Raw genomic sequence first — 27446 nt, 5'->3', positions numbered from 1 at the left:
GTGAGATTTTTAGTCCTGTTTAAAAATCAAATGAAATGATATGATGAGCTTTGGAATGATAATCGTTCATTATTTTATCGGGTGATTGGCTCGATATCGGCTGAAAAGCCCGTAGTGTGTACCCAGCCTTACTTTGCATGATCCACCAAAATAGATATATACCCTAAGTGTGATTTAGATCAAATCCATCCAATAATGTCTAACCCTCAATGTACATTATTTTAAGTCTTCCCAAACAGACCAGCCCAAAATTAACTTTATATGATTCTTCAAAACCTGTACAGGGAAAACATTTGTTACAGAAGAGACTGATAACTACACACATCGATCTGATAATTTCACTTTCTGCGACTGACAAGTCTGTACAAGCACCTATGTAAACAATGATACTTGGCTCTCATTGGTCTTAGCAGGATGTGGGCAACTTGAATCTAGGGCGATCTGATGTATATGCGTTTGGCTAGCTTACATGACCATACTCTGCTTGTTTGAGCAGTCTTGTATATTTTTAAATTCAAGCAACTTAAATTCAGTAAAACCTAATATTATCAAGATACAGTATAGGACAAAATATTTTAATGTATCCACAAGGTCCCTGAAACAAGCTATTGTACAAGTATTTTGTCCTCTGCAGAAGAAAAAATGACTATTATGAAATCTAGTTTAGCTCAGAGCCATTTGGCTGACAGTTTTCCCTTAGTGAGCATTTGAAATGTCCTCTCAAGTCTGCTCTCACTTCCCTTTTCACCTTGTCTGTGCAGCTCCCTTAGGCCCTTTATAGGTAATCATAAATTCCAACAAGAACTTTTCAATTCTTTTTATCCTTGCTTAATATCCTGCTCTGTTACCGTTCTCCAGGGAGCTTCTCCTGAGACCTGTTACAGGCTGATTACAAGGTACTGCAGACTACAAGGTACTGCATAGCAGGAAGTGCCATTAAATCCACACACCTGTAAATTGTGTTTAGCTCAATAATAACAAAAGATGCAAAGTCACGTTATTAAGGGAGAGAATACCGAGCTACGATGACGAGGAGACTGTAATTTCATGTCCCCATTCACATTTGTAGCATTTACTGACACTTTTTTTTTAATGTAATTTGCTTTTCTTGAAGGTACCCTCAAAATACAATAAAACGATCACATAACAGATTGTTACAAAGGGTTAAGGTGATATTGACACTTTTTTTTTTTCTTTCAAACTAAATGACTGACAAACCATGGTTACAAAAGCTTTGACATCCTTTCTAGTGATTGTAAGGATCTATGGTCCCCCACTTTCTATTAAAGTAGATATCCACCCAAATCTTATTCATATCATCCAAATGATAAGATGATTTACTAATGTTGGTATTCATGTTTTTCTATCCTTTGGTTGCAAACAAGATCTAAAATGATCTTCTTCTATACACTAGTAGGGTTTGCTACATTGTAGCAACAATATAAGAAATCATGATCATATTATTGTAGTGAATAGATAAGGAGATGTGAACTCTATTGCAATATATATATAAACAGAATTGATACATGTCAGCAAAAATATCCAGCTCACAAGTGAATGGGTTGGAAACAACTTTAATACATGCTTTAGTTTCTTCTCAAAGGAGGCACAAATATTAAAACATTTTAAAATCCTCTTATAAATTGGGGGTTATGAATTTTCAAATATGACATAGTGTAGCGTTCCTTCATAAAGCTTGATCATCCCTGCATTTAGTTGAATAAATGCAACCAAGCTTAGACTGAAGACAATGTTAGTAGCAATGGTGAAAATAGAAAGCGGAAGACCCCTGTCCACAAATTATGTCTTTGTACCCATTGACCACGCTTGTCCTCTGGTGATCCAATCAGTATGTTTTAGGTAAACCTGTAAAGAGAATGTTTGGTGGTATTGTGCCATCTTAGGTATAGGTATGAAACCAATATTACCAACCCTTGCAGGGTCGGCCTCCTATCAGTTTGGATATATTTTACAGTAGCAAAGATGAACAGCTTGCGGTTTGAAGCTGCATGTACAGTTATTGTTGTACATTCCTGTGTACATTTTACCTTGTCTTGTACATGTTCATTCTAAACATATAGTAATACAAAATATCCCTCCTGGCAGCAAGCCTTCTTCTGGTAAAGGTCACTGGTATTGATGGTAGAAATGAATGTTGAATAAGGGTTCTTCATCTTGGCCTTAGAGGCTAAATAAACAGCTTGGTCAAGACATAAATTAGTGATATTATCAGGGAGTGTCAGATACATAAGTTCTCTGTGTAAAGGCCAGAAGCTGTATCTCATGGAAGGGAAGAAGAGAGGTTAGTGCTATTGCCTGTAGGTGACTGACCTGAGATCACAACTAGTCAAATGTTTGACATGCCACAAAGAGTTAACAAGACTAATAAAATGCAATGCTCTATAGTACTTGGCCCCCCTCTGGCTAAGTAAATAGCAATTCCCCAAGAAAGGTATATAATAGCATCAGTATTCTCAGATGGATTCCCATTATGCTGTGTGCGAGTTCATTTCCAACCTCGCTAATGATTTCCTGATTTCATGTCAGTCTCATTTCCAGTCGCTTTTAATTTGGGAACTTTATTACAGATTCTTTATAATCACCTTGACTTACCCTTCATTTACATGTTTACAGAACAGATAGATTCCTGGGGCAAAGAAACTTCTCTAGAGCCATGTTTGGAAGCTTTATGCACTCTGTATGATGGTTCATGTAGTCCATCCTCATTCTCTGCGGTAATACTCCACAGTTTTGTATTCCATATCCCAGCTGAAACACACTGGAGGACCTTTATGCAAAGTAGCACAAAGATCTGTGCAAAAAAGGTGGTATAACACCTCCTGTCCTGTATGCAACCAGCTTTCTTAAATGTCCCCCATTGAGTTAGGTTACTGCCATGCACCTGGAAATATGCTCTGTAAGACACATATCATTAATTGAAATAGCCAAAGGGACATGTAAGAGCCGTGTAAACAGGCAGCAGCAGAAACTGCTATACAGGAATTATGACACAGGGTATAATAAAGCACAGCTTACAAAGTCCCAATCACCAGCAAGACAGATGGAGGGATGATGGGTAAATAAATGTGGCTCATGTATTTATGGAGGGTGAGTGGAAGCTGTACTTTAGGCAGCTACATTCTGTGATATTGGGTCCAATTACTGGCAAGTGTTAAGGGCATACTGGGAACAGCAGTTACGGTAAACTGCTGTTCCTGCAAACACACAAGTGCACCTATATCCTATCTTCCCGAGGGGAGATTCAAAGATCCCTTTACTACAATGGCTTTGATGGCTAACGCCATCAGACACAAGTTCCGAAAATCTTTAACTTGTTAAATGGTGCAAAATAGCAGTCACCATAGAAAGCTATGGAGACTGCTTTTGCATTCACAGACACGGGGACCGCAACAGATATTGCAAATATCTGCTGCGATACCATAATAATACATTTAAACTATCCTTAAATATGTTCCTATCCTATCGGGGGCTTTTAATTAAAATTAGGATTGATTAATAGGACCCTTAAGCTATAAGAGAATCATCATCACCAACATTTATTTATATAGCGCTAGCAAATTCTGTAGCGCTTTACAATTGGGAACAAACATTAATAAAACAATACTGGGTAATACATACAGACAGAGAGGTAAGAGGGCCCTGCTCACAAGCTTACAATCTATGGGATATGTTAATCTCTTGCAACTGAAAAATATAGTAGATGAGTTCCATGGACAATACTGCTTTATAAAGTGTATTATGTTAAACTCTGTGTTAAGGATGAGCGGGCTCGGATTCCGCAAATCCGAGCCCACCCGAACAGTGCAGATCCGACGGGATCCGAGCACTGTTCGGGAACTTCCGGGCGCCAAACCGAGGCTATGACATCCAAGTCTCGCGTCGGATCTCGCGAGACTCGGATGTCATAAATACTCACCTTGCGGGCGCCATCTTCATTCTAGCTATGATCACTCGTGAGGGAGGTTGTAGTCAGGGAGCTCCTGATCAGTTTAGTGGTTCTTTGTGCTTTGTCCAGTGCTCTGTCCTGCTGAGTCCAGTGGTGCTTTTGTCCTGTGCTCTGTCCTGCTGAGTCCAGTGGTGCTGCCTGTGTCCTGTGCTCTGTTCTGCTAAGGGCATTGTTATTTCAAAATTATTCAAAAGTTATAAAAAATGAATTTATTTTTTTTATAAAAAACCTATACAAAAATAATCAAAAAAAAATATATAAAAAAATTATACAAAAATAATTTTAAAAAAATTAGTTAAAAAATACTAGGTACTGATATTTCAAAGTCAAACTACGTTCTCTGTTGCTGCTGTACCAAAAAATACTAGGTACTGCTATATAACTCCAGTCCAGTGGTACTCTCCTGTGCCGCAGATAATTTGTAAAGGCTTTGCCGAGTGTGTGTGGTTTAGGGGTACGCTCTCTTGTGCTGCATATAATGGAGTACCAAAATTTGGAGGATAAAGTAGGGAAAGATCAAGACCCACTTCCTCCTAATGCTGAAGCTGGTGCCACTAGTCATGACATAGACGATGAAATGCCATCAATGTCGTCTGCCAAGGCCGATGCCCAATCTCCTAGTAGAGGGCATGTAAAATCCAAAAACCCAAAGTTGACTAAAATTACCAAAAAAAGAAAATTAAAAACATCTGAGGAGAAACGAAAACTTGTCAATATGCCATTTACGACACGGAGTGGCAAGGAGCGGCTTAGGCCCTGGCCCGTGTTCAGGACTAGTGGTTCAGCTTCACCCAAGGATCTAAGCCCTCCTCCTCCCCCCCCTCTCAAAAAAAATTGAGAGAGTTATGCTGTCAGCAACAACAACAAAACAGCAAACAACTCTGCCTTCTAAACAGATGACATCACAAATCCCCAAGGCGAGTCCAAGGGTGTTGGTGGTTGTGAAGCCTGACCTTTCCATCACTGTACGGGAAGAGGTGACTCCATCCACAATTTGCAGCACACCCTCTGCATATGCTGGAAGGATCACCCACAGTGTAGATCCAGGTTTGGATAATCAAGGTGTCAATGTTGTACTACGGGAGGAGGCTATTGATGTAGCTGGCGCTGTGGAGGAACTTGATGATGAGGATGCTGATGTGGTTATTTTAAATGAGGCACCAGGGGGGGGGAAACAGTTGATGTCCATGGGATGAAAAAGCCCATCGTCATGCCTGGTCAGAAGACCAAAAAATGCACTTCTTCGGTCTGGAGTTATTTTTATCCCAATCCGGCCAACAAATGTATGGCCATATGTAGCTTATGTAAAGCTCAAATAAGCAGGGGTAAGGATCTTGGCCACCTAGGGACATCCTCCCCTATACGTCACCTGAATAACCTTCATAGTTCAGTGGTTAGTTCAGGAACTGGGGCTAGGACAGTAATCAGTCCAGGGACACCTAAATCCCTTGGTCCTGTTGGATACACACCACCAACACCCTCCTCGTCAACTTCCTCCACGATCTCCATCAGATTTAGTCCTGCAGGCCATGTCACCAGCCAGACTGAGTCCTCTTCAATCCGGGATTCATCCGAGGAATCCAGCAGCGGTACGCCTACTACTGCCACTGCTGCTGTTGCTGCTGGTAGTCGGTCATCTTCCCAGAGGGGAAGTCGTAAGAACGCTACGTCTTTCACCAAACAATTGACCGTCCAACAGTCATTTGCCATGAGCACCAAGTACGACACTAGTCATCCTATGGCAAAGCGGATAACTGCGGCCTTAACAGCTATGTTGGTGTTAGACGTGCATCCGGTGTCCGCCATCTGTGGAATTCAGACCAGTTGGAGGATGTAAGAGCAGCCATCTGTGCAGTGGAATTCAGACCAGTTGGAGGAGGTATTTTGGCCCCGGTACCAAATTGGGTACTGGGGCCACTCCACTACGCAGTTCAAATAGCTGTGAGGTGTTCAGAATAGACTGGAAATTAGTGGAAATGATTCTTATTGAATGTTATTGAGGTTAATAATAGCGTAGGAGTAGCACTTTTTATGCTTTTTTTAAAAATAAATCAGAACCCAAAACCCTAAATCAGAACCAAAACCTTTCGTCGGGTGTTTTGGCAAAACAAATCAGAACCCAAAACCTCAAGCTAATCAGAACCCAAAACACTAAAAGTGGCCGGTGCACACCACTACTCTATGTCAGGTTTTGCCTTCAAGGGCATAATAAATATTTTTGTGTGCAGTTGACTAAAAGGTGCACAGTAACACTCAGGGGTGTCACAATACAAATATTGTCACTTCAGTAGTAGTAAGTTTTACACACACACACACACACACACACACACACACACACACACACTCCTTGTAGCCACCACATCAGGTTTTGTTGATAGAGAATGTGTGGGCTATTTTCTAATGTCTGGAACTGTGCAGTGAATTAGTGAATGAGTAAGTAATCAGAGCATCTGAGCTCTGTCTTTTGTCTACCACACGCGATGCCTGATCTTCCCTGTTCTACCAAGAAACGGTTAAACACCCTGGTCACAGCAGAACCGCATATGAGTCAGATTGAAAGTGATTGAGGAGGGCAGAAATGATTCAGTTTATGAGGAAGTGGGTCAAATGATATTACATTGTGTGAGTTTGAGGTCGTTGTTCTGCAGAAGTATGACCAGGACATTGCCTTTGTGGGCACTGATTTTAGTGTAGTCTACCCTTTGGGCTTTCTGACAACCTTTCTGCTCCTCTGCTGCAGAGTGATGGCTTTTGAGAGGTATGGCGGAGGTGAGTAACAACACTTGTGTCTTTCAATGGCTTGTCAGAAACAGAGTGGATTTACATACCCAAAAGTTAACCCTTGTTTTGTGAAATGTCACAGATGTACTTTTCACTTGCAGTTTGTGTTTAGATGACATGCAAAGACCACATCTGAAATATATGGCATCCTGCAATGTGTGTATGTGTGTTATATATATATATATATTAGTGTGACATATATGGAAAATGGCCCACTGTGAACGCGGAATACCAATGTAGCTCATACTTTTTCTTAAACATTTAGATATGTATTTGGGAATGTTATATGTAGCTGATGTTATTTGTTTACATCTATGCATTTGTGCTCCTAATGCGTGTTTCATCTGCTTAGCAGGTTTCCAATCAGATGAAATAACACATGAAAACGCAAACTTTCTGCATTCTAAAACGTTCAACACACTGTTTGGATTCAGATCACAGTGGTGTGAACTTATTTAATTGAAAGCAAAGTGTTCTATTTTTAGTGCACTTTCAGTGCATTAAATAATGCTCCATTAAATCTCTTGGATCTGAGCAATCCCTTATGTTTAACTATAATTTTAGTTTTGTCGGTCATAATAATTGATCTTACTTTCATGCACACCATATTTTGTATTTACTATACTAGAACTCTGCCGTTTGATGCAACCATTTAAAGATCTTGTTTCATACAATTTGGCATTGTCTATGTTTTATACCCTAGGTATGCATGCCATACTCTCCACATTGTGCTCAGGGCACTGGACCAGTAATGTTTGAGCAGAGATGTTGTTGTCTAGCCTTCCAAAGGACCTGCAGTGATGAGAGATCAGAGCAGAGGCCTCTCCTGCTCATGAATTTTTCATGTCTTTGTTAGAGAAGTGCCAGGCTGTAAAGCCATCTCGTTATCTGTGCTGTAAAGTACTGTAATTAGCATTCAGGTTCTTTAAAAAGAGGAAAACTGTTTTTTTGTTTTTGTTGCAGCTTAATTGCTTTGTTGATTTTTATCTGCATGCTCGCTCCTAAGTATTGTATGTGCGCTTGTATAATTATTTCCGGTTTCTTTCTTCAGTGATTTATTGTAAGTCTAAGGGATGGGAAGGTACTGGCTGAGTAGAGCATGAGTGACGGCTCACACATGGACATGCTTCAATAGGCGGTTCTATGGGGCGGCAGCATATTAATGAGGCTGCTGACAGGCAGAGCATGACAGAGGAAGGAAGCACATAGTCCTAAATAGGGGAGGAGAAACACTTATTTAATACAACTAAAAAATTCACACAAGATTGCATTGTGTTGGATAGGTACATTAAAAGGTGCTCAATTGGCTCAATCATTACTATACCTGGGCTTCATGACATGATGCAGTCCCTTTATCTATAAATGGAGCAACATTTATTGGAGCACAGGTAACCACACACACACACACACACACACACATACACACACATACAATCTGAAATGAAGTGTTGGCAGTGTTCATATTTCTTTCTGTGTTCTCAATAAAGTACATGTGCATGGATGTTGCATTATTCTTAGAGATCTGTGATCCCTATTTTTAGGCCCCATTTGATCTCTGTTCATTGCTGGGTGAAGGAGGTCTCGGGCAGCCAATGTTTACATACCTTAAAGCAACTCTCATAACGTTTTTTCTTGTCTTTTGGACACAAATGAAGTCTCTGAGCCTGGCTTCAAGACCTGTGGCTTTCATATAATCACCTATTTCCTTTAACTTACCGACAACATAATGTAATTCATTTATTTATATTTATTAAATTACAGCTGCTTACAAGTTAGGTGTGTAGTTGTGAGGCAGGATGAAGGAATGGGTTGACTGGAAACCCACTTGAATTAACAACCATATTTAGTCTTAAATCTTGTCACAAGCAGTATGGTCTCTATGCTTGATCAGATTGTCAGACAGTTGGAATGTTTTGGTTCCAAAATGTTAGACAATCAGAATTGTATTGGAATTGATCCTCCAGTGCAGACAATCCATGTTGCCAGAAACTCCAGTCTGTGTGAGCGGTTGTTCTGTCTCCTGACTGAATTACCAGATCTGACTAATATACATTGTGTGGCTGAATTAGGTACAGATTTGCTAACTTGGCAGGCAAGCCACAGGACTGGCTCTCCTCTTAATTTGTCACGTGTGTCTCCAATTGTACTCATCTAGGAATGTGTGTAAAACAAGCCAAGCCTGCTATATAGCCTGCTCTTAACTGGACCCATCTATGTCCACCAGACTGGCGAGTTCTATACAAAAGTCTGAAATCCAGCTCATTCAATGTTGCCTGAATCACACAACATATAATTAAAAATGTTTTCAACTTTTTTTCATCTTTTATTTTTATTTTTTTTAATATGTTTGCAAAAATATCCTAAATTTTTTTTATTTTATTTTATTTTTTTGTTTTTAGTGTTTCTTTTACTTTGGGTCTTATTTTATCAACAATCTCTTTCAGGGTCTCATGTTTTTACAAATGTTCCCAAATGTGTTCTAAACTAAGCCAAACTGGCATCTGTAACAGTGGTAAGTAAAGTGTGCCACGGGGAAACGTATGACTGAAACTCTGGTGTAGGAGGCCATTGTTTTTCTTCAATGACCCCTTTTCCCAGTGTTCATATTGAGCACTGACTGTGTGTAGCTGTGTCTGCCAATCCTGCCGCTCGGCCCGGGCACCACTATCAGCGTGTGATTTAGTCACACATGTATGTGGCCAAATTGGATGCGATCCAGCTGTTTAGTGCACCCAAATCAGATGCTATAATGGATAATTTTCATATGTGATATTCCAACATTGTTTTTATGTCTATAGTTTTCTGAAGAAGGTTAGATTTGTCAAGTGTACCAGGCTTCATCCAGTTAAGATTTTGGTTGTACCATGTTCTGATATAAGGAAGAGCTGCACATTGCATATCAGCAAACCAAATTTGCAAAATTATATTTTTTGTGTGGTTGCTATGAACATACATCAAAGATGGATTAATGCTTTGTGTATGTCAGCATGCTGGGTACACAGCCCAAAAATGATGATAATGAGAATAACTGCTTGTTACAACCTCAAACCTTGCGCCTGCCTCTTATGTCTGATCTCTTACTGTAAGACGTATTCTTTCTTTCACAAGAAGCCATCTGATGTTTGTTCTGTCATAACGGACGCTGGTTTCACTCTCAGAAGTGGCTCGTGACTCACTTTGAGATTACCGTGTTGGTGGATGCAGTTCAGTCATTTCATTAGTGGAAATTCAACACAGTTATCTGTAGAACTATACTTTTTAAAGTTACGTTTAAGAATGAAGGTGGTTTAAGAATGATCTACAACCCAACTCAATTCAAACTAAATAATGTACTTCAAATATTCTTTGACATTGACACATATTAGACACAAGTTTTGTTTACAACGGGTACACGAGTGACTATAGATGGATATGTGCAGTTGTGACCTAAAGACGACCGCACTGACTGGAGCCATTTGGCAGTTAAGTGGAAAGCAAATCCCTTCAGGGCTGATTCTTAGCTTTAAGGTAAGGTGATTATTATAGTAAAATGATGCACTGGCATCTAGGACAACTCTTGTTTACAGAGAAAACTCTTAGTATTGTGCTAATGGCTTCTTTTTGAGACATGTATCCTTTATATAAAGGCATGGCTATTTGTGTATAGAAGTGACGTGGTAAAGGACTACATCAATAACCCAGCCCCGCATAATCACTGTGGACATCTGTCACCATACTGTAGATATGAGTACAGGTATGTTACCTGTGGGGACAGTCTTCCTGAGTAATACTTATATGGGTATAGGCCCTGAGTATGGCTACTGATAGCTTGTCTGCCATGTGACACTATTGCTTATGTGAGAATACGATTGTGGCCACCAAGACTTGTCTTCATTTGTGTTGCTCTCGTCTTGTTTGTTTCCTAGCTGTTAATTATTAAATGTAAAATAACAACATAACTATTACATAGTTCAGTATACACAGTATATACAACATAATATTATTGTTTTCATAGATACACGTTGGGCATTGTCTCAATACAAGCAGTTAATGGTGATACCACCATGCTGGTCCAATATCAAAACAACCACACTGAAGAGAATGGACTAACAGAAGACATAAGAAAAATCCATTCTGTGTCATATTTCCGAGATCTCTCTGTCCTACAGAATCTGGCCTAGATCTTCCATTAAATCCCTCAAAGTGGCTACTCGCCAGCACTTCCTCGGTATGAGGCAATTCAGTTCTTCAAGTGGAATTATAATCTAGTTCCACAGAAATGGACTTTTCTTTACCATTCTCTGTCTATTAAAAATAGCTTTTACACATATTCTAATTTAAAAATGAAAAGTTATGTTGCTAAAGTGAAACTGCATTCTTCAGTGCGGAGCTTTGTTCAGTTCTCCTGGCACACAGCAAGAGGCAGGCGCCACATTCCTGGTGTCCTCACATACTGCAGCACCTGTGTGACTGTCGGACATCTTGTGAAGGTCGCTTTGCTCATTTATTCAAAATGGGATAAAATCAAAGACAGCTATTCCCTCTTCTCTCCTGCCTCTGATTAATTGTCTCATTCAATTTTGACTTTATTGCAGTTAAACATTAATTCAGCAGAACCTAATAACGTATTCTGTTATGATCCTGCTTCTGCATAAATGACAGAGCTGGGTCATTTTTTTCTTTAGTGTAAAGGATGTGTGCATAGCAGTATTTGAACCTAGATATTTGGGCATATAATTTGCTAATTGAATTGAACAAAACAATAATGGTACTGCAAATGGTGTATTTTTAAAGGCTGTCCAGCAATGTGCAGAGTGAATATAGTATGTGGGAATTGTCTTAAATAGACTGCCAGTGTTCACTTACACTAATGTGTACACTGCTGTTGTAATTGTAACACAATTCTGTTAGCCAAACAAACCTGATAACGCATTTGCCACTTGGACAAATATTTTAGGTGTTGTCCACTTGTTATTGATATGATAGTGGAAAATTATTTTAACAGCTGTGAATCTCCATTGCATATTGTGCTTGGCAAGCTCCTTAATATTTGTAGTAGGGGCCAGACTTCAAAAGATTTTTCCTAATTGTACAGAAACTGCATTATTGAAGGGTTCCTGCTGGTATTCTTATCATCTTGCCTAGTGAGACAATTGTAATGCTCATTCCTATGCACCTAATCTCCAAATAGTAGCTGGATGGTATGCCACTGCACGCTTAATATTATTTATCTATGGACCTTATTTGTAGATGAATAATGAAAATTGGGCCACAAACAAGTAAAGGAGCAAAAGTATAAAATCATTTCCTTTCTATTGTGCACAGAGAGGGCCCAAAAGCACAAAAATATAGCAGGCCCAGTTCATGCAGTAGTCTACAGCGACACGTCTATCAAGCATCGCTAATAATAATACATTGAAACTGTGCAGTTAATAACAAATTATAATGGAAAAGTACTTACAATTATTACTAGTGCAGAGTGCTATATATCCTATTTAGCCAATAATGTAACACAGACAGTTCCTTTACCTATAATGTCAGCAGAACACATACATAAGCATTAGAGCAGAGTTATGCACAAGGCAGTTTGTAGTGGCCAATGGAGGGGAGAGAATCATGTAGCGCTTACCATGGATAATGCAGTCCGGTGTAACCCACTGGCCCATTGGTTGGTTACTGTTTTGGTTTTGCTGCAATCAGCTTAATTGCACATTCACATGTAGGGTTGCTTACTATGACTGGGTCCTGATCTATGCCTGGTTGCTTACTATGACTGGGTCCTGATCTATGCCTGGTTGCTTACTATGACTGGGTCCTGATCTATGCCTGGTTGCTTACTATGACTGGGTCCTGATCTATGCCTGGTTGCTTACTATGTCTGGGTCCTGATCTATGCCTGGTTGCTTACTATGACTGGGTCCTGATCTATGCCTGGTTGCTTACTATGACTGGGTCCTGATCTATGCCTGGTTGCTTACTACGACTGGGTCCTGATCTATGCCTGGTTGCTTACTATGACTGGGTCCTGATCTATGCCTGATTGCTTACTATGACTGGGTCCTGATCTATGCCTGGTTGCTTACTATGACTGGGTCCTGATCTATGCCTGGCAAATGCTGCCATTGTAGACTTTGGAACTGCCTTTGTGGATTGTTATATTTTACAGTTAGTACTGTGATTCTTTGAGTCCTTCAGTTTATAATGTGGTGCACCCCAGGGGTGGTTATCACTGTGGGGGGTGAGGAGCAGAAAGGGGCATATTTAAAAAAATTGTAAGTGGAAGCGAGTTGCTTCAGTAAAAACTAAGACAAGTAGATGTTTAATAACATACTTGACAGCGTGTATTAAGTGGCTATATTTTCCTTTAATTATGGTATACTCCTGGGGACCTATATAAAAGACCCTGGAAGGCACAAAAACACAAACAACGATAATGTAACTGGAAAAACCTTTTTTTTTTTTTCACCAACAAAGGACCTGTCCCAGAACCCTCTCATCATTACTGTGTGGGGAAAAATGTACAGCCCTCTTAATAACAATTATTAAAGAAGAGGCTTTGTTAGATGTTTCACACTAATTAGAAGGTTTGCTTTGTTGTGGCTTCATTTCGTTGGATTCTTTTCATTATTTGTCTGTTCCTTGGTGGTTAAATATGGTTTCCAGTCGATAAGCATTTCATACCATTGTTTAAACATACTACTCCTATGCACAAATTCCTAGCTTTACGAAAGCTGCCGCCTTAGTTGAAGAGCATGTCAGGCCCTGCCCCCTTAACACCAGTGCCACCTTTCAACATGTCTGTACTTTCACGACAAAAACCCAAGTTTATACGCACATAATGATATACCAGTCATTACTTGTGTATTCCTTGCATGCCAACCGTACGTTGTTTCCTTTCCAGCGCTCACTTAATATCAATATACAACATTGAAATAAACTTGTTAATTCAACTTTGTTTAAACATTCATACTAGATTGTGTTATTCAGGGTCAACACCACTGGAAATATTATGTGAAGTTGTAGACAGTGATATAATTCTTTTATATATACTTTAACCAACATTTTACTGAACATTATTCTTGTTTGGCCCCTGCAGAGGGATTGGTTTATCGGTCTTTGTAAGTGAGATATAATGTGCTTTTGCAGATTTATACACATTATCCTGCATTTCTGTAAAACTCACTGTGAATACTTAGGGGGAGATTAATTTCTGAGAGAAGTGCCTCCCTGGTCTATTATGCCAGGGGAGCAATTCAGTTCCGAGAGCCGCAATGCTTATTACACCTGCCCAGTGCTCGATTATGCTCGTTCTTGCTCACACCTTCAGGAGTTGAATTACTCCCCCCAGCATTCGGCGTGTATAATATACAAGCAAGGAACTTCATTCAGAACACAGTTGTCTGAAATGTAGGTGGACAAGTGACATAAGACTTAATGACAACTTTGGCTATACACCAATGATTTTACATGCATGATAAGCAATCATTGTTTTGGGGTAAAGGAAATAGATTCTTGTATTCGTCAATGACAAAGGGTTCTTTTTATTATCCCCATCTTGCTTGTTAAATAAATGGTCTTGTAACAGTAAAAGAAGCTGTGATGTCTCCTGTTGTATGAAATTGAGTTCAATGTCCATGATGCAAGTGGGACGACAAGGAGAGCTCCGATATTGATGGTGATTACAGGGTGGCGTGCCCAGGAACTCATTTGTTTTTCTGAAAGGTCGGAACCCTCAGTGGAGATATGAAAAGATGCAATAAGCTGTGTTACTCAAAGAAATAAATACAAAAAAAACAAAAACATTTGAAAATAAACTTCCAGATTTAGACCCAAATTCATAAATAAATAGGAGCGTGCGGATGCCTTGTTTTTAAGAAGGGATTCCTTGTATTCTTATCACACTCTTACCTTCATGAATGCATATCTCGGTGACCCAACATCCTTGCAGTTCTTTTTGGTCTTGGAGGCGATCTTCTGTGAGGAAAGTAGAATGAAGGCCGACTAAATCCCAAAATGACAACTTTCAGATATGAACCATGAAGGTAAGATATAAATTATTCAATGTTAAGCTGACATTCCACTGCAGCTCTGTGTATAAAGACATTACCTCCCCCTTCCACTGCAGACAGCTGATAATCCTCCCATATAGTTAGAATATGTCCTGATGGAATTTGATACACGTTTCAGTAACATCGTTGGCCCCACTTCTGTGTATGAATTAACCAATCCACATAGTGCATTTCTGCAAAGCAAGTCTATCGGTCACAATCTGCTTGTGTAGGTAACAGGTGGTCCACTTAATTTGTATGATTCAGCTCCGTAATATTCATGCTTTGTTATAATTTTTAAAATAGTACTTTTCTTGCTCCTTAATGCAACGGTAGGTGTTTTGCCACCTTAGTAAGCACAACCCTGGTTAGAATGTTAGTTTTTAATATATTCATTGCTTCTAAATCAATGAACTATACACACATCCCTTTTATATAGGTTCTGTATTACTAGAATTTTGGCTCAGAAGTTTCATAGTTTGAATGAACCCAAACTACTTGTTATAGCTGTTTCAGTATGCTGGTTGAGCAGTCATTGCATCGTCTTCTCTTCTAAAAATGATCATTCCAAGAACTGTGGCGTAGATTAGGTTGACATAGACTTCATCACAAGGAGATAATGATATGCTTTTGAAAGAGTGACATTTAAGTGAGAATTATTCTGTTCCAGTTAAGAGGACTGATCGCCTACAGAGGAAATAGCAGTTTCATGGGAGGGCTCATCTCTAATCAGCTTCTATTTCATCTTGTTCCTTGATAAATATGACTTGGTCTGTGGTGGAGCATATTTAAGTCCATTCTATCTTAGAAACATTTTTATTAATGTACTCTCCCCATAGCCCTTTTTACCCGGGACTCTATCATACAGAACTGGCAAATCAATTTTGTTTCTCAGTATCATCTGACGGCAAGTGTGAGTGGGATGGCCATTCACAAGCTGTAATCTCTTAATTGTGGCTTGTGATTGGTCCGCCCATTCAGCACCCCATTGCCCCCTGGTTTTCCACCGGGGCTGTAAGATGAACGGAGAAGTTCTTAGAAGAACACCTGGAACGGGAAAGGGGCACGTTTTGGAAATCTTTTACGTAGGTGATAGTGCATCTTTTCTAGGCAGCTTAATATCGGAGTTTTTTGTTGCTGTGGTTTTAACCACCCTCCTTGTGTGCCCCCAGCTGTCTCCACTCATTTTCTTCTATAATTTTGCATCACGCGTTTAAAACTTGTAAACGCTCTGACCACATTTGGAGGAGTCCTTCCAGAGAGAATATGGTTTTTCTGCAGTAAGTCAGATTATTTTTCCAGTGCCCTCCTAGCAGGTAAACAAGAAGTGCTGCTTAATGAAACACTTATGTCTTCTGTCCTGCCAGGTATAATTGTTAGGACTTGGCAAAAATCAGGAGACAATTACAACAAGATCTAGAAATCTGTAGAGAATTAAGGTTTCCATGGGTGCCCTGTGCCGTTCCTGTACCTACTTGGCACAGTCTCTTTCTCTTTGATGTTAGCCTTGCAGCTGGGCTGTGCTCCCTAATGAAGCGACCCTGGCAATCAATGTAGTCTGTTTTATATTACTTATTACTAAATTGAAAAGGGTGTTTTACTACTTCAATAAAGAGCTGATACTGCATGAGGTACATTTTTTATACAACTCCATGAACTTTGTCATTGAAAACATTATAGCCTTGAATGTGAGAGCACAGAGGAAAGCAATATAATTTGATTACCTATATTAATCAAGTGGAGTACAACATATAAAACTGGTAATGTGAATGTCTGACTGGAGCCAGATAACCGTCTTATGCATCTTAGAAAGATTTATTTTCTGTAATATAATTTATTTGACACGAATGTATCATCATAATTGCGGTTGCTATGCAACTTTTTTTCTTCTTGAGGATGCGCCTGTTGGTACTGAAGCATTGCTGACTAGAAATTAAAAACAAAGATTTGTGCGGGCTAATTGTTCTATGTTTTCATTAAATGTCTAAGCTGGTAGAATAATTCTGTCTTAAATTACGTGTAAATGTAGAAAGGCATTCCGGGGCATGTTTATGTAAACTCAGCAGATGAACGTGGCAAGGGAAATGTAAATTAAAGGGAAATCTAGCTGAAGTTCAAGATAGGCTGGGTACACACTACAGACATTTTCTCTCAATGCGATGTCATTAACGATTTTACCAACAACTGAAAGTCCCGATCAGCATGCTGATCCATGTGTATACAGTATACTGTACACGTTTTACCCTCAGATCTGTGCTCTTCATCTGTCATAACCATCTGCTGAAAAGATCATGACTCTGTAAACCCTATGGAGATCTGCCTACACTGCTGGTAGTGAGTGCGTACACACTGCAGAATTTGCCCAACATCATTCCATCAATTATAGAGATCTTTAGACCATTTTTAAAATCAAATCAAACAATATGATGAGCTTTGGAATGATAATAGATCATTGTTGGAGCATAAGCACTAATGTGATATCGGACCAAACAGTCGTTTATCGTGGCATGAGGTGAAAAACCTGTAGTGTGACTCCTTCATAGCTTATCTAACTTCTTTCATTTAGACTTTTTCATTTCATCACAATCTTTATTTAAAATAGCATAACAGAGGCCATGTTTTCACTTGGCAAGAATAACCTTGCATAGAGGTAAATAGCTGTAGCATAAAGATTAAAAGAAATGTGTAGTGGAGATCTACGGTATCTTTGTTTTGTAGTGTGTAACTGGAGTAATGTTTGTTATATTAATTTTCATATAATCTGTCCACCCATCCATAGTATCCTGAAAAGTTTGCATGATGTATACGCCCTTATATAGATATGATTTACCTATTTAAAATTGACCTTATTTTAACCTGGAGATGGCACCTTTTCTTGTATGTATATGTATGTACATGCATGTGTGTGTAAATGTGTATACATGTATATATTCTAAAATATATATATATATAGTGTGTGTGTGTATGGATATAGATAGATATATATGTATATACATATAATATGTGTGTATATTTATGTAAGGGAGATGGCATATATATTGTCTTACATTTTTATTTGTAATATAGTACTACACACGTAGGAGCAGTATGTTGTCATTGCAATATCTTTCTGCTTTGGCTGCCATTTTGTAATTATATCTGATCACCATGCTTCATTACCCCCTGTTGAGACACTTTCTAACAGGTTCAAGAAATTATTTAAGGTGCTTTTGAAGTAGACTAGAATCTATTACAGAGTTCTGCACTTTGATCTTCAGAAATCAGACAGGGTTGTGTACTACCTTTTACTACTGGTTCTTTCCCTTCTTACCCTTTCTGCTTGATCATCTTGTCACATTTATAATACATACTAGCTTGAATTGTCAGGGAAGATCCTTTTATGTGATTCCACAAGATAGCGATTTGCCAGGGTCGTTATGGCTATAATAGCATGTAAATGGTATATAGAATTATTTTTATTCTCCAATCCGCTAAGGGTGCTTCCATGCAAGAGAGTTATTTTGCACAAATTGATTTAATCACACAATAATAATACTTTAATTCTTAATTCGTTGCTGTCTTTTCTTTTTCATTAGCAACATTGTGGTTTGGAAGACCTGTCCAGAAACCTGTCTTTTGGTATCTGGTCGTTAATAGGATGGAAGTTAATGCAGAATTGCATTTATGTCTGCTGCATTTGTCCTTCTGTAGGACAGACAGAAAGACTTCTCGAGATTACTCCTTAGTACTCTTTTCTGTATTCTCTGGGCACTGCAGAAAATCCACTTCTTGATTGCTACTTCACAACAGGGGCTCCTGAGAGCACACAGCAAACAGACCAGAAGATGCTTCATTGCCTCTCGAAATGAGTTCTGCCGCTCCGGGCAATCGGGAGCTGACAGAACTAATACGTGTGTTTCTCGGTTGTTCTCTCCTAACTTCCTATCATACCTTCTTAGTCCCCAAAAGCAGTTGTGTTCAACCCAAAGGCAAATTTAAGGATTGTTATTGGAAAAAGTAGTCAAAATCACAATTATTGACATTGATGCAAAAAATGCATACAAAACTGTATAGAATATAAGGATTAAAGGTGGCCCAGAAAGCATTTTATCGTATTAATGGTTTTACTTTTCACTGTTAAAAATAAAAAACTAAAGAGAAAGGAAAGTCAGGAGACTGAGTTAACACTCCTCACATTCTACACCAGGGTGGCATGAAATTGTACTGTGAACAGAACATACCTTCCATATAAACAGGTATGGGATCTATTATCTGTAATGTTTGGGAATTTTGGAACACCATGCTTAAATATTGTTAAGTAAATTGAAAATATTGCATATATCTTTCCCAATACTGACCCCAGTACATATATCTTCATTAGCAGTGCTCCTCACAGTGACTGGAGGCACTTACTGATAATTTCTCTGTGTATGACATAATCCATGAAAAGCAGCAATTATGTAGCTAATCCCTCCTGAGATTTCAAAGCAGAGGATGTCAATTCGCCCCTTGTGGCTTGACATGTTCCTTAGCTATAAAAAATATAGTCTGTTATGTAATTAAAATAAATATATTTTTAATTTATTTAATTTGTATGCAAAAGGGAAATGACCCAGTGCCTCCCCATCCCCCAGGAGTCAGAAGGCCCTGGAGAGGTAGAAAAGGAGACCTTCAGGCCCTCCTTCGCTGAAGCTAGGAGAGCCCCTTTATATCCCCGAAAGTAGGCACCCACTGTATTGTCATATTTGAAAATATTTGTGATAGAGTACTTGAAAGACCAAAGGACCACTGAACCCCCAGATTAAATACTTTGCTCAGTGTTAACCTGACCCTCGACTGCAGCTCTGTTGAAAAGTAAAGTTTTCCCTCCACACTTTATTACAGACAGCTGAAGGACTGTGGTCTTATGGAATCTGATCATTCATTCATTTGAGTGAGTGTGACATCACTTGCTCTGTCCCTTGTGTAGGAATCAACCAATCCACGCAGTGCAATACAGCGAAGCAGGTTTGCATGTCTGTCAGCCCTAAGAACCCCATTACAAACAATACAATTGTATTGTTTGTAATGGGGTTCTTAGGGGCAAAATATGCACTGGACCAATGAGCGATTTTATCTAGTGCACATTTTGCTTCTGAATGCAATGTTTGTAAAGGAGCCCTACCATCTGCATGTTTTGTTAGAGAAGCACCACCATTCAAATATGATAACCTGCTAGAGTGGTGAAAAAGAGCATGATGGGTATATATGTAGCTAACTATAAACATTCCAGTTATTACATGTATATTATTATTAAACTTAGAAATGCACAGCCTTTGACATTTGATGTGAAACAATTGTTTTACATGCTCTTTAAATTATGTACACACAACTATACTTTGAACGGATCTTAACTGACAACACACACATACAAACATATGTTGTGTATTAAAGCTGTATAGTTTCTTCTAAATTCACTTTTAAAATGCATGAATGAAGCTAGCTATCTTCTGGGCAGCTGTGAATATTCTTGAGTATTAACATCCTATATGCTAACAGGAGTATGCTCACTGCGCTCCTTAGAACCTTTGTGAAACTTTTATCAAACTGAGCAAGACTCAACTTTTAGTACATTGGTTCTGAATGCTCACATGATATTAGTGCCACAGGAGCTTCAGGCTACAACCCCCACTAAAAGCTAACATAAATAATACCTAATAATAGCGTTAAAGTAGGAAGTACAAGAGAGAGAGGACACAGTTTTCTTTGATTCTAATCATTATATTGAAATTAATTTCTCTTGTCTGTGCATTGCAAGCTATCTTTTAATCATGCTATACTATATAGATATTTAGGAGGGACAGTGGGCGCGTACCACAGTGGTGTGCATAACCCCTTTCGGTCTTCCCTTCCTCCACCCCCCACCATCAGTAACCCCTTTCAGTCTTCCCTTCCTCCACCCCCTCCTCTATCCCATGTGTTTCTCTGATTCTACCTCTTTGATGTCAGGTGCTGGCTTCTAGTAACTGATGAGATAGAAGAACATTGCGTGGTGATGAAGTCACTGCATGGCGCACTCCCATCAGTGACTCGATGCCACCGTGTCATTGAACAAGGTGGGCCCTGACTCATCGACCTGTGTGTATTGCACCCATTATAGATGTCACTGCATTTGGAAATTAAACATTTTAAATTTGCTCTTTCTAATGAAAGGAGCACAGTCTTGTCTGATCTCTTCTGAAATGCCAGCATATGGATTGTTTTGACACTATATAAGCAACTGTATTGTCTAGATCTTTATAAGGAAAGGTGCAAAAATCAACTATATGAGGACACCTATATATAACAAAAAATACTAAAGCTGAATGTAAATATAAATGTTTTATAACAGTTTCATGGCAATTCCTTTAAATTGTAGAGTTTCTGTAAGTTTAGTTTTATTGCCCAGCTCATGACTATAAACACCAAAGATGAAACACAATAAAAAATAAATAAAAGAAAACATAAGGGCTGCCTGAGGCTCAATCTGTTCCTCATCGCTCCAGCATTGCTCTCTTCAGTCCGTCTGCTGAATGGCCGCAGGGAGGCCCGGACTCATTTTATCAAACTGTCAAGGAGCTGCTAGAGCTAAGAGAAGCCCTCTCATGCCTGGGGCAAGATCGAGACAGCATTCAATTTCCAGCCCCATTTCATTTCCGTCTTGCTGCCGGGCAGCTTTGGATCTGAACTCAGTGGCTCTATGCCATCCAGAAATGGCTTGTGGGACCCTCCAAAGGATAGAGTGGTGAAATTGCTGCTATAAATCAGCATCCCCTCCTGACTTGGCAGGAGCTGGAAGTTCTGGCACTGTGGCTCTGCGGCTGCTTTGAGTCCCATTAGCAGGTTTTGCTGTCAGCTTGGCTCCGGATAAAACCCTCCTCTCCTATCATCGTCTAGTACCCCTGCAGACATGAAATCTGTGCCAGGCTGAACAAGTCACTCCACCCCTCTACAATCCCATGCCAAACTCAAGAGGAGTGAGATCCGGAAAGAGAGGAGGAGAATGTGGGGGAGTGCCTAGATTCAGAAAATACAAAACAAAGAATGCTAATTACCTTTTTCTATTCTTTAGTGAGCAAGAGCTTTGGAAATTATAATTGAATCTATAGAGCTAAAAAGTTAAACCCATGTATATGATGTACTTTAACTATTCCTTGTACCATGTAGTACATATTTGAAATGGAATAAACATATAAAATCAAATGAAACCGAGATCTTCTACTGTAGCACCTAAACTTTAAGTAGTAAGTTGTATTCAGGCAGGGGGGAGAAATTGCATTACATTTGTACAATATTACCCCAGTATGTGTTCTGAAATTATTATTATTATTATTATCCTTTATTTATAAGGAGCCACATGATTTCCGTAGCACCGTATACAATACAAACAGTAGACCATACAGGGTAAAACAGTACTGAAGAATAAACAAATACCAAGACTTCAAAAGCTCCAAGCATAGCTATTACAATGAAGTTGGAGAAGAATAGTTAGAGACAGGAGGGAAGAGGGCCCTGCTCCTAAGATCTTACATAATAAAGGGAGGGCAAACAGATAGCAGGCACAATGAGAGGCAGTGGAGGGGATCTAGCACAAAAGGAGCAGTAAGAACGGCAGCCTGTTTTGACGTCATTTTAAATTGCGACCTCTATATCAGTATTTTTAAAGCAGCAATGGGGGGTCCCTAATCCTAAATCTAACCCTATTCCTAATGCTAAGCCTAAGTGTAAGAGTTAGGTCGGATGAGAAAGCGGCATTGCCGCTTTAAAAATACTGATATAGAGTTCGCAATTTAAAATTTACGTCAAAACACTCTGCCATTCTTACTGCTGATCGTGATTTGTTATCACACTGTCGGGTACTTGTTCTGTCATTATTAAGGTCAGTCATCATTTATTATCAGTCGTGGCAGTCACTGTCGGTGTTATCAGCACCGTTAAAGTGACTACCACCACTATAAATTATAGGCATATTACAAATTAATGAAGATTTGTGTCATAAACACAGATGGGATAGAAGAGCACTGCATGGTGTGGAGGTTACAGAAATCTTAGGTGACTACTAATATCCATTATAATTGACAGTTGAGGGTACAAACATAGTAAAATCACTTAAGTATTATAAATCTAGAATAATTACTGGATCCATATATATATATATATATATATATATATATATATATATATATATATATATATATATATATATAATGTACTTTTATAGTATGTCATCCATCTCCATGTGTATTTGCATGCTTAATTGTTCACCATGCCAAGACAGTGACTAACTGTTCCTTTCACCAATTAATACCATTTGTATATGAAATATGTTCCTTTTCCCTTGACTGGTAGTGGTATTTCTCCCATGTGCAGCTAGATCTGTTCAGCAGATGAGTCCAAATGGGGTCATATTCTCCACCCTAGGGCAGTGCATATTGGAACAGAGAAGGAGATTTTCCTTGCTAGAGTTGTGTGCAGTAGCTGGAGAAGCAATGCCAGTCCTTCTCAGAGTAGTGCACACTGGGACAGCTAGCAGCAGTATTTGCAGAGTAGTGCACACTGGGGCAGGTAGCAGGAGTCTTTGCAAAGTAGTGCACACTGGGGCAGATAGCAGCAGTATTTGCAGAGTAGTGCACACTGGGGCAGATAGCAGTAGTATTTGCAGAGTAGTGCACACTGGGGCAACTAGCAGCAGTATTTGCAGAGTAGTGCACACTGGGGCAGCTAGCAGCAGTATTTGCAGAGTAGTGCACACTGGGGCAGCTAGCAGCAGTATTTGCAGAGTAGTGCACACTGGGGCAACTAGCAGCAGTATTTGCAGAGTAGTGCACACTAGGGCAACTAGCAGCAGTATTTGCAGAGTAGTGCACACTGGGGCAGCTAGCAGCAGTATTTGCAGAGTAGTGCACACTGGGGCAGCTAGCAGCAGTCTTTGCAGAGTGGTGCACACTGGGGCAACTAGCAGCAGTATTTGTAGAGTGGTGCACACTGGGGCAACTAGCAGCAGTATTTGCAGAGTGGTGCACACTGGGGCAACTAGCAGCAGTATTTGCAGAGTAGTGCACACTGGGGCAGCTAGCAGCAGTATTTGCAGAGAAGTGCACACTGGGGCAGCTAGCAGCAGTATTTGCAGAGTGGTGCACACTGGGCAGCTAGCAATGTTCTCCAAAGAATTATGCACACAGAGACAAAACTCAATATTCTCTTGACCTGAAAAATGCATACTGGGACAGAGCATGCTTCTTCCTTTACACAAATTACACAATAAGCGTAAATGTTTTATTTCTTCAAGAGATAAGACACTAGCCTTTCATAGATTCAGTGTGAGACAGGATTATTCAAAATGTGACACTTTGGTGTTGAACTAGAACTGTCGTGTGTAAGTTATAGTCCAACAACGGCTGGCAAAGCTGTGTTACAGATTGTTCAAGCTACTTTACAGAGCTTCTCTATGGCAACTTTAACAAAATGTAATTGGGGATCACTAATTGTTATTACTTTTAGAATAAATACCTATATGACTTTCATAGCATAGGATGCTTCCAAACTGTCACAGTACCTGTGCTGTGATTCTGCCAGGAACAGTTGTTGGTGTCTTGGGGTCATTGATGTTTATGTAGTTCTTTATTATGAACTTGCAATTTGAGTTTGCCATGGTACTGCTTCTCAACTGCAACATCTGGTATAAACGTGTGAGGTCTCAAGAGGTAGTTTGCTGATACTTTAAAAAACACTGCATCCACCTTTAGAAAACACCTTCATTTGTGACTGTCACGTTCGAAACACAATGCGACCCAACTTGAACCTGGCAAGGAAGGGTTTTGTTTACAAAATGAGGGGGTAATTAGGCTGTGCTTTACAAACATTCTTGGTGGAATTAAAAGGCAATTGGCACAACTAAGCAAGTAATCCCTTAACAAGCTTTTCTGAAGGAAGCCCACTGGGCTGTTTACTGTTTAGTTTCTCCTCAGGGAGTGTTAACAGGGTCCTTTGGAAACTCCAGGTAATTGAGGCTCTTGTCTTTCACTGAGAGCTCCCAGAGCTGTCATCAGTTGCTATTCTGTACATTTCTTTACCTCGATATTTTGACAAGGGCTTTTGTCCTGATGACAACAGCTGCGTGGGAGGCAGAGCTAAAGGAGTTTTTTTCATCTCCTTTGTGCAGATCTTTTTCTCTATTGTTGACATTCCACCAGGCAAAGCTTGTGTGCAAACTTGTTTTGTGACTTGTGTTGTTCTGTTAGCTTTTTTTTGTCTTGTAATGAAGAACAAGAATCTTCCCCTATCTTCTTTCTAATGCCCTTTTCTAAAAGAGATCTTTGAGAAATCCCTGCAGATCAGCTTGAAAGGAACGTTTCTATCCCTTAGTAGATTTTCCAACTACTTAAAACTGCTTGCACTGCTCTATATATTGTATATTGCTTAACCTCGTGACTGGCCGGCCACCTGATGCATTTCAAGTGCTACATATGCGACCCTCTAATCTTCAAAAGGGCCACACATTACCACTAAGCAATATGGCAAAACAGTATATTCAATCAACAAAAGATACAACACTCTTATAATATATTAGCAGGCATGTCATATGTGTGTTAATGTAAGCTAAACAACTGCTACAAAGTTTAACAAACATTTGACATTTCAATGTGACTTCTGGGTCAACAGATTTCCCATCAGCTTTTAAAAGTTGCAGTCGTCAACCTGCAGCTCTTGGTGTTTTTAATGTGCTCTATGATGAAATGTCTGTTCACATGTGTAAATGGAACCAAAGGCGGACATCTTTGCAGTGCAGTGGTGCCTAAAAAATCCCCTTACCATGCGAGAGAAAGGAAGGGAGACCATGTGGTGTAAACTGCATGATCTTCTTGTGTTGTGTAGAGGTTCATGTTTGTGCAAAGGTTGGGTGCTCTGAACAAAGAAGATTAACGGGTAAATGTATCAAGCTGAGAGTTTTCCAGCGGGTTTGAAAAGTGGAGATGTTGCCTATAGCAACCAATCAGATTCTAGCTGTCATTTTGTAGAATGTACTAAATAAATGATAGCTAAAATCTGATTGGTTTTTCAAACCCGCCGAAAAACTCTCAGCTTGATACATTTACCCCTAAGTTTAGTCTTATTCTCTGTTATATGACCTGTTGAGTTTCATCCACTGCGCCAGCATTCTGTGAGAGCTGAGGCCATAGATTAAGCACGGCAGGGCACAAATCAAATAATAAGAGCTGCTCCTTACTGGGCATGAAGTGAAGAAAAGGACTGATGGGACATACAGCAGAAAGCTCGGAGGGCAGGCTGTTGCCCATCGCTGGCTTACTCTGTATGCATATCTTCTGTTCCGTCTGTCTGAAGACAAAATAAACTAGTCCTGCACACAGATTATTTCATCCACATGACATATAAATGGTTCTCGACTTGTTTCCGTATATTGTCAAAGATGATAGTAATATCTTCCTCAACACAGTGTGTGTGAGAAGTAAGAAAGCAGAGTATTGTCACCGAGGGGGTTTCAGCTGTTTATTTACTAGTGGTTAGGCAGTAATGCACTGAAACCAGTGGTTAAAGTGTGGTGGCACATAGTGCTGCCTAATCCCACAATTTTATGTGCAGACATGTAGTTTCACTTCTTCTTTCTCTCACTCCTTTCACAGGAAATGGAGGTCTTAACAAAAAAACATGAGTGCTTCTTTTTCATTCTCTACTGGAGGCTTCTACAGAAGTATAGATGTTTATTACCAACATTAAAAAAACAGTTTGTAAACTGAAAAATCTAGAAACTGTTAAGTGTTTTATTACAAATAACAATATTTTTTTGGGGGTGTTTTTGTTTTTTTTTTAATACAAAGTTATGTCAGAAACCATGTAACACCTCAGATGGATATTTTGTGACCTTAGAACAGCAAAAAAACAAAACAAACCAAGTGAGGCTGCATGGTGTTCTAGGTGTCCCTGCATCTTCTATACATCATCTAAGAGCCAAGGCAGGGTCCCAAGTATAGCGCAACAAAACTCTTGAACCCTTGGGCAGGCCCATATCAAGGCTCAAACACTAGAGTTCTGGCATCCATTTCAATTGCATGTGTTATATATCTGACCTAGAAGCTACTTCTGTCTAATAACCATTTATCACAAAATCAGATTATAATAGATGTGTATATTGTGTAAATGGGATGACTTAATGCCTTTGTCAGAGCAAAATTGTTACCACTGGCGTCCTAATTGCTCCTTTTTCCCATTTTACTTGCAGTGTGACAGTGAAAGCGACATCGACGAGAAGGTAAGACTTAACTTTATTCTTTGTTTTAACATAGACATACAATTTAATTTCTCACTTGTAGACTGGACAGTAATCTGAAAAGATTTTTATTTAACCAACAGAAAACGACAAACCTTGCTAATACACACAGACATCTGTCAGCTTCAGCCATAACCCCATCACATAGTGTAAGATGTGCAATGTCATGGTTTGTTGTGCAATTCAAAATATGACACTTGTAAACGTCCAGTTAAAGATTGTCCTCTCACACTCCTGTTTGAATCCATATCACTAGACTCCTTTGGGTTAGATTTATCAAACCTTTACCAAACCTTTGAAAAAGGAAAAGTGGAGGTGTTGTATTAGATTGTACTCAATAAACGATAGCTAGAATCTGATTGCTATGGGCAACACCATCACTTTGGTA

General features: G+C 39.4%; 1 protein-coding gene across 16 annotated transcripts in view; it reads left to right on the top strand.

Moving 5' to 3' along the window:
• Positions 1–27446, top strand: part of FBRSL1 (fibrosin like 1) — a 382122-nt gene that overhangs the window by 261624 nt on the left and 93052 nt on the right. For 15 of the 16 annotated variants that reach the window (XM_075217007.1, XM_075217057.1, XM_075217042.1 and 12 more), the window contains one exon: positions 27011–27040. In XM_075217007.1, the coding sequence (XP_075073108.1) occupies positions 27011–27040 (30 nt within the window). Of the gene's footprint in view, positions 1–6655; positions 6737–27010; positions 27041–27446 lie in introns of those variants that run through there. The other variant, XM_075217133.1, reaches the window with a different exon arrangement.

Source organism: Mixophyes fleayi, chromosome 1 (assembly GCF_038048845.1).
Source record: "Mixophyes fleayi isolate aMixFle1 chromosome 1, aMixFle1.hap1, whole genome shotgun sequence".
In the NCBI taxonomy this organism is placed as follows: domain Eukaryota; kingdom Metazoa; phylum Chordata; class Amphibia; order Anura; family Limnodynastidae; genus Mixophyes; species Mixophyes fleayi.
The sequence above is the reverse complement of the archived record's forward strand: the minus strand, read 5'-3'. Positions and strand labels throughout refer to the sequence as shown.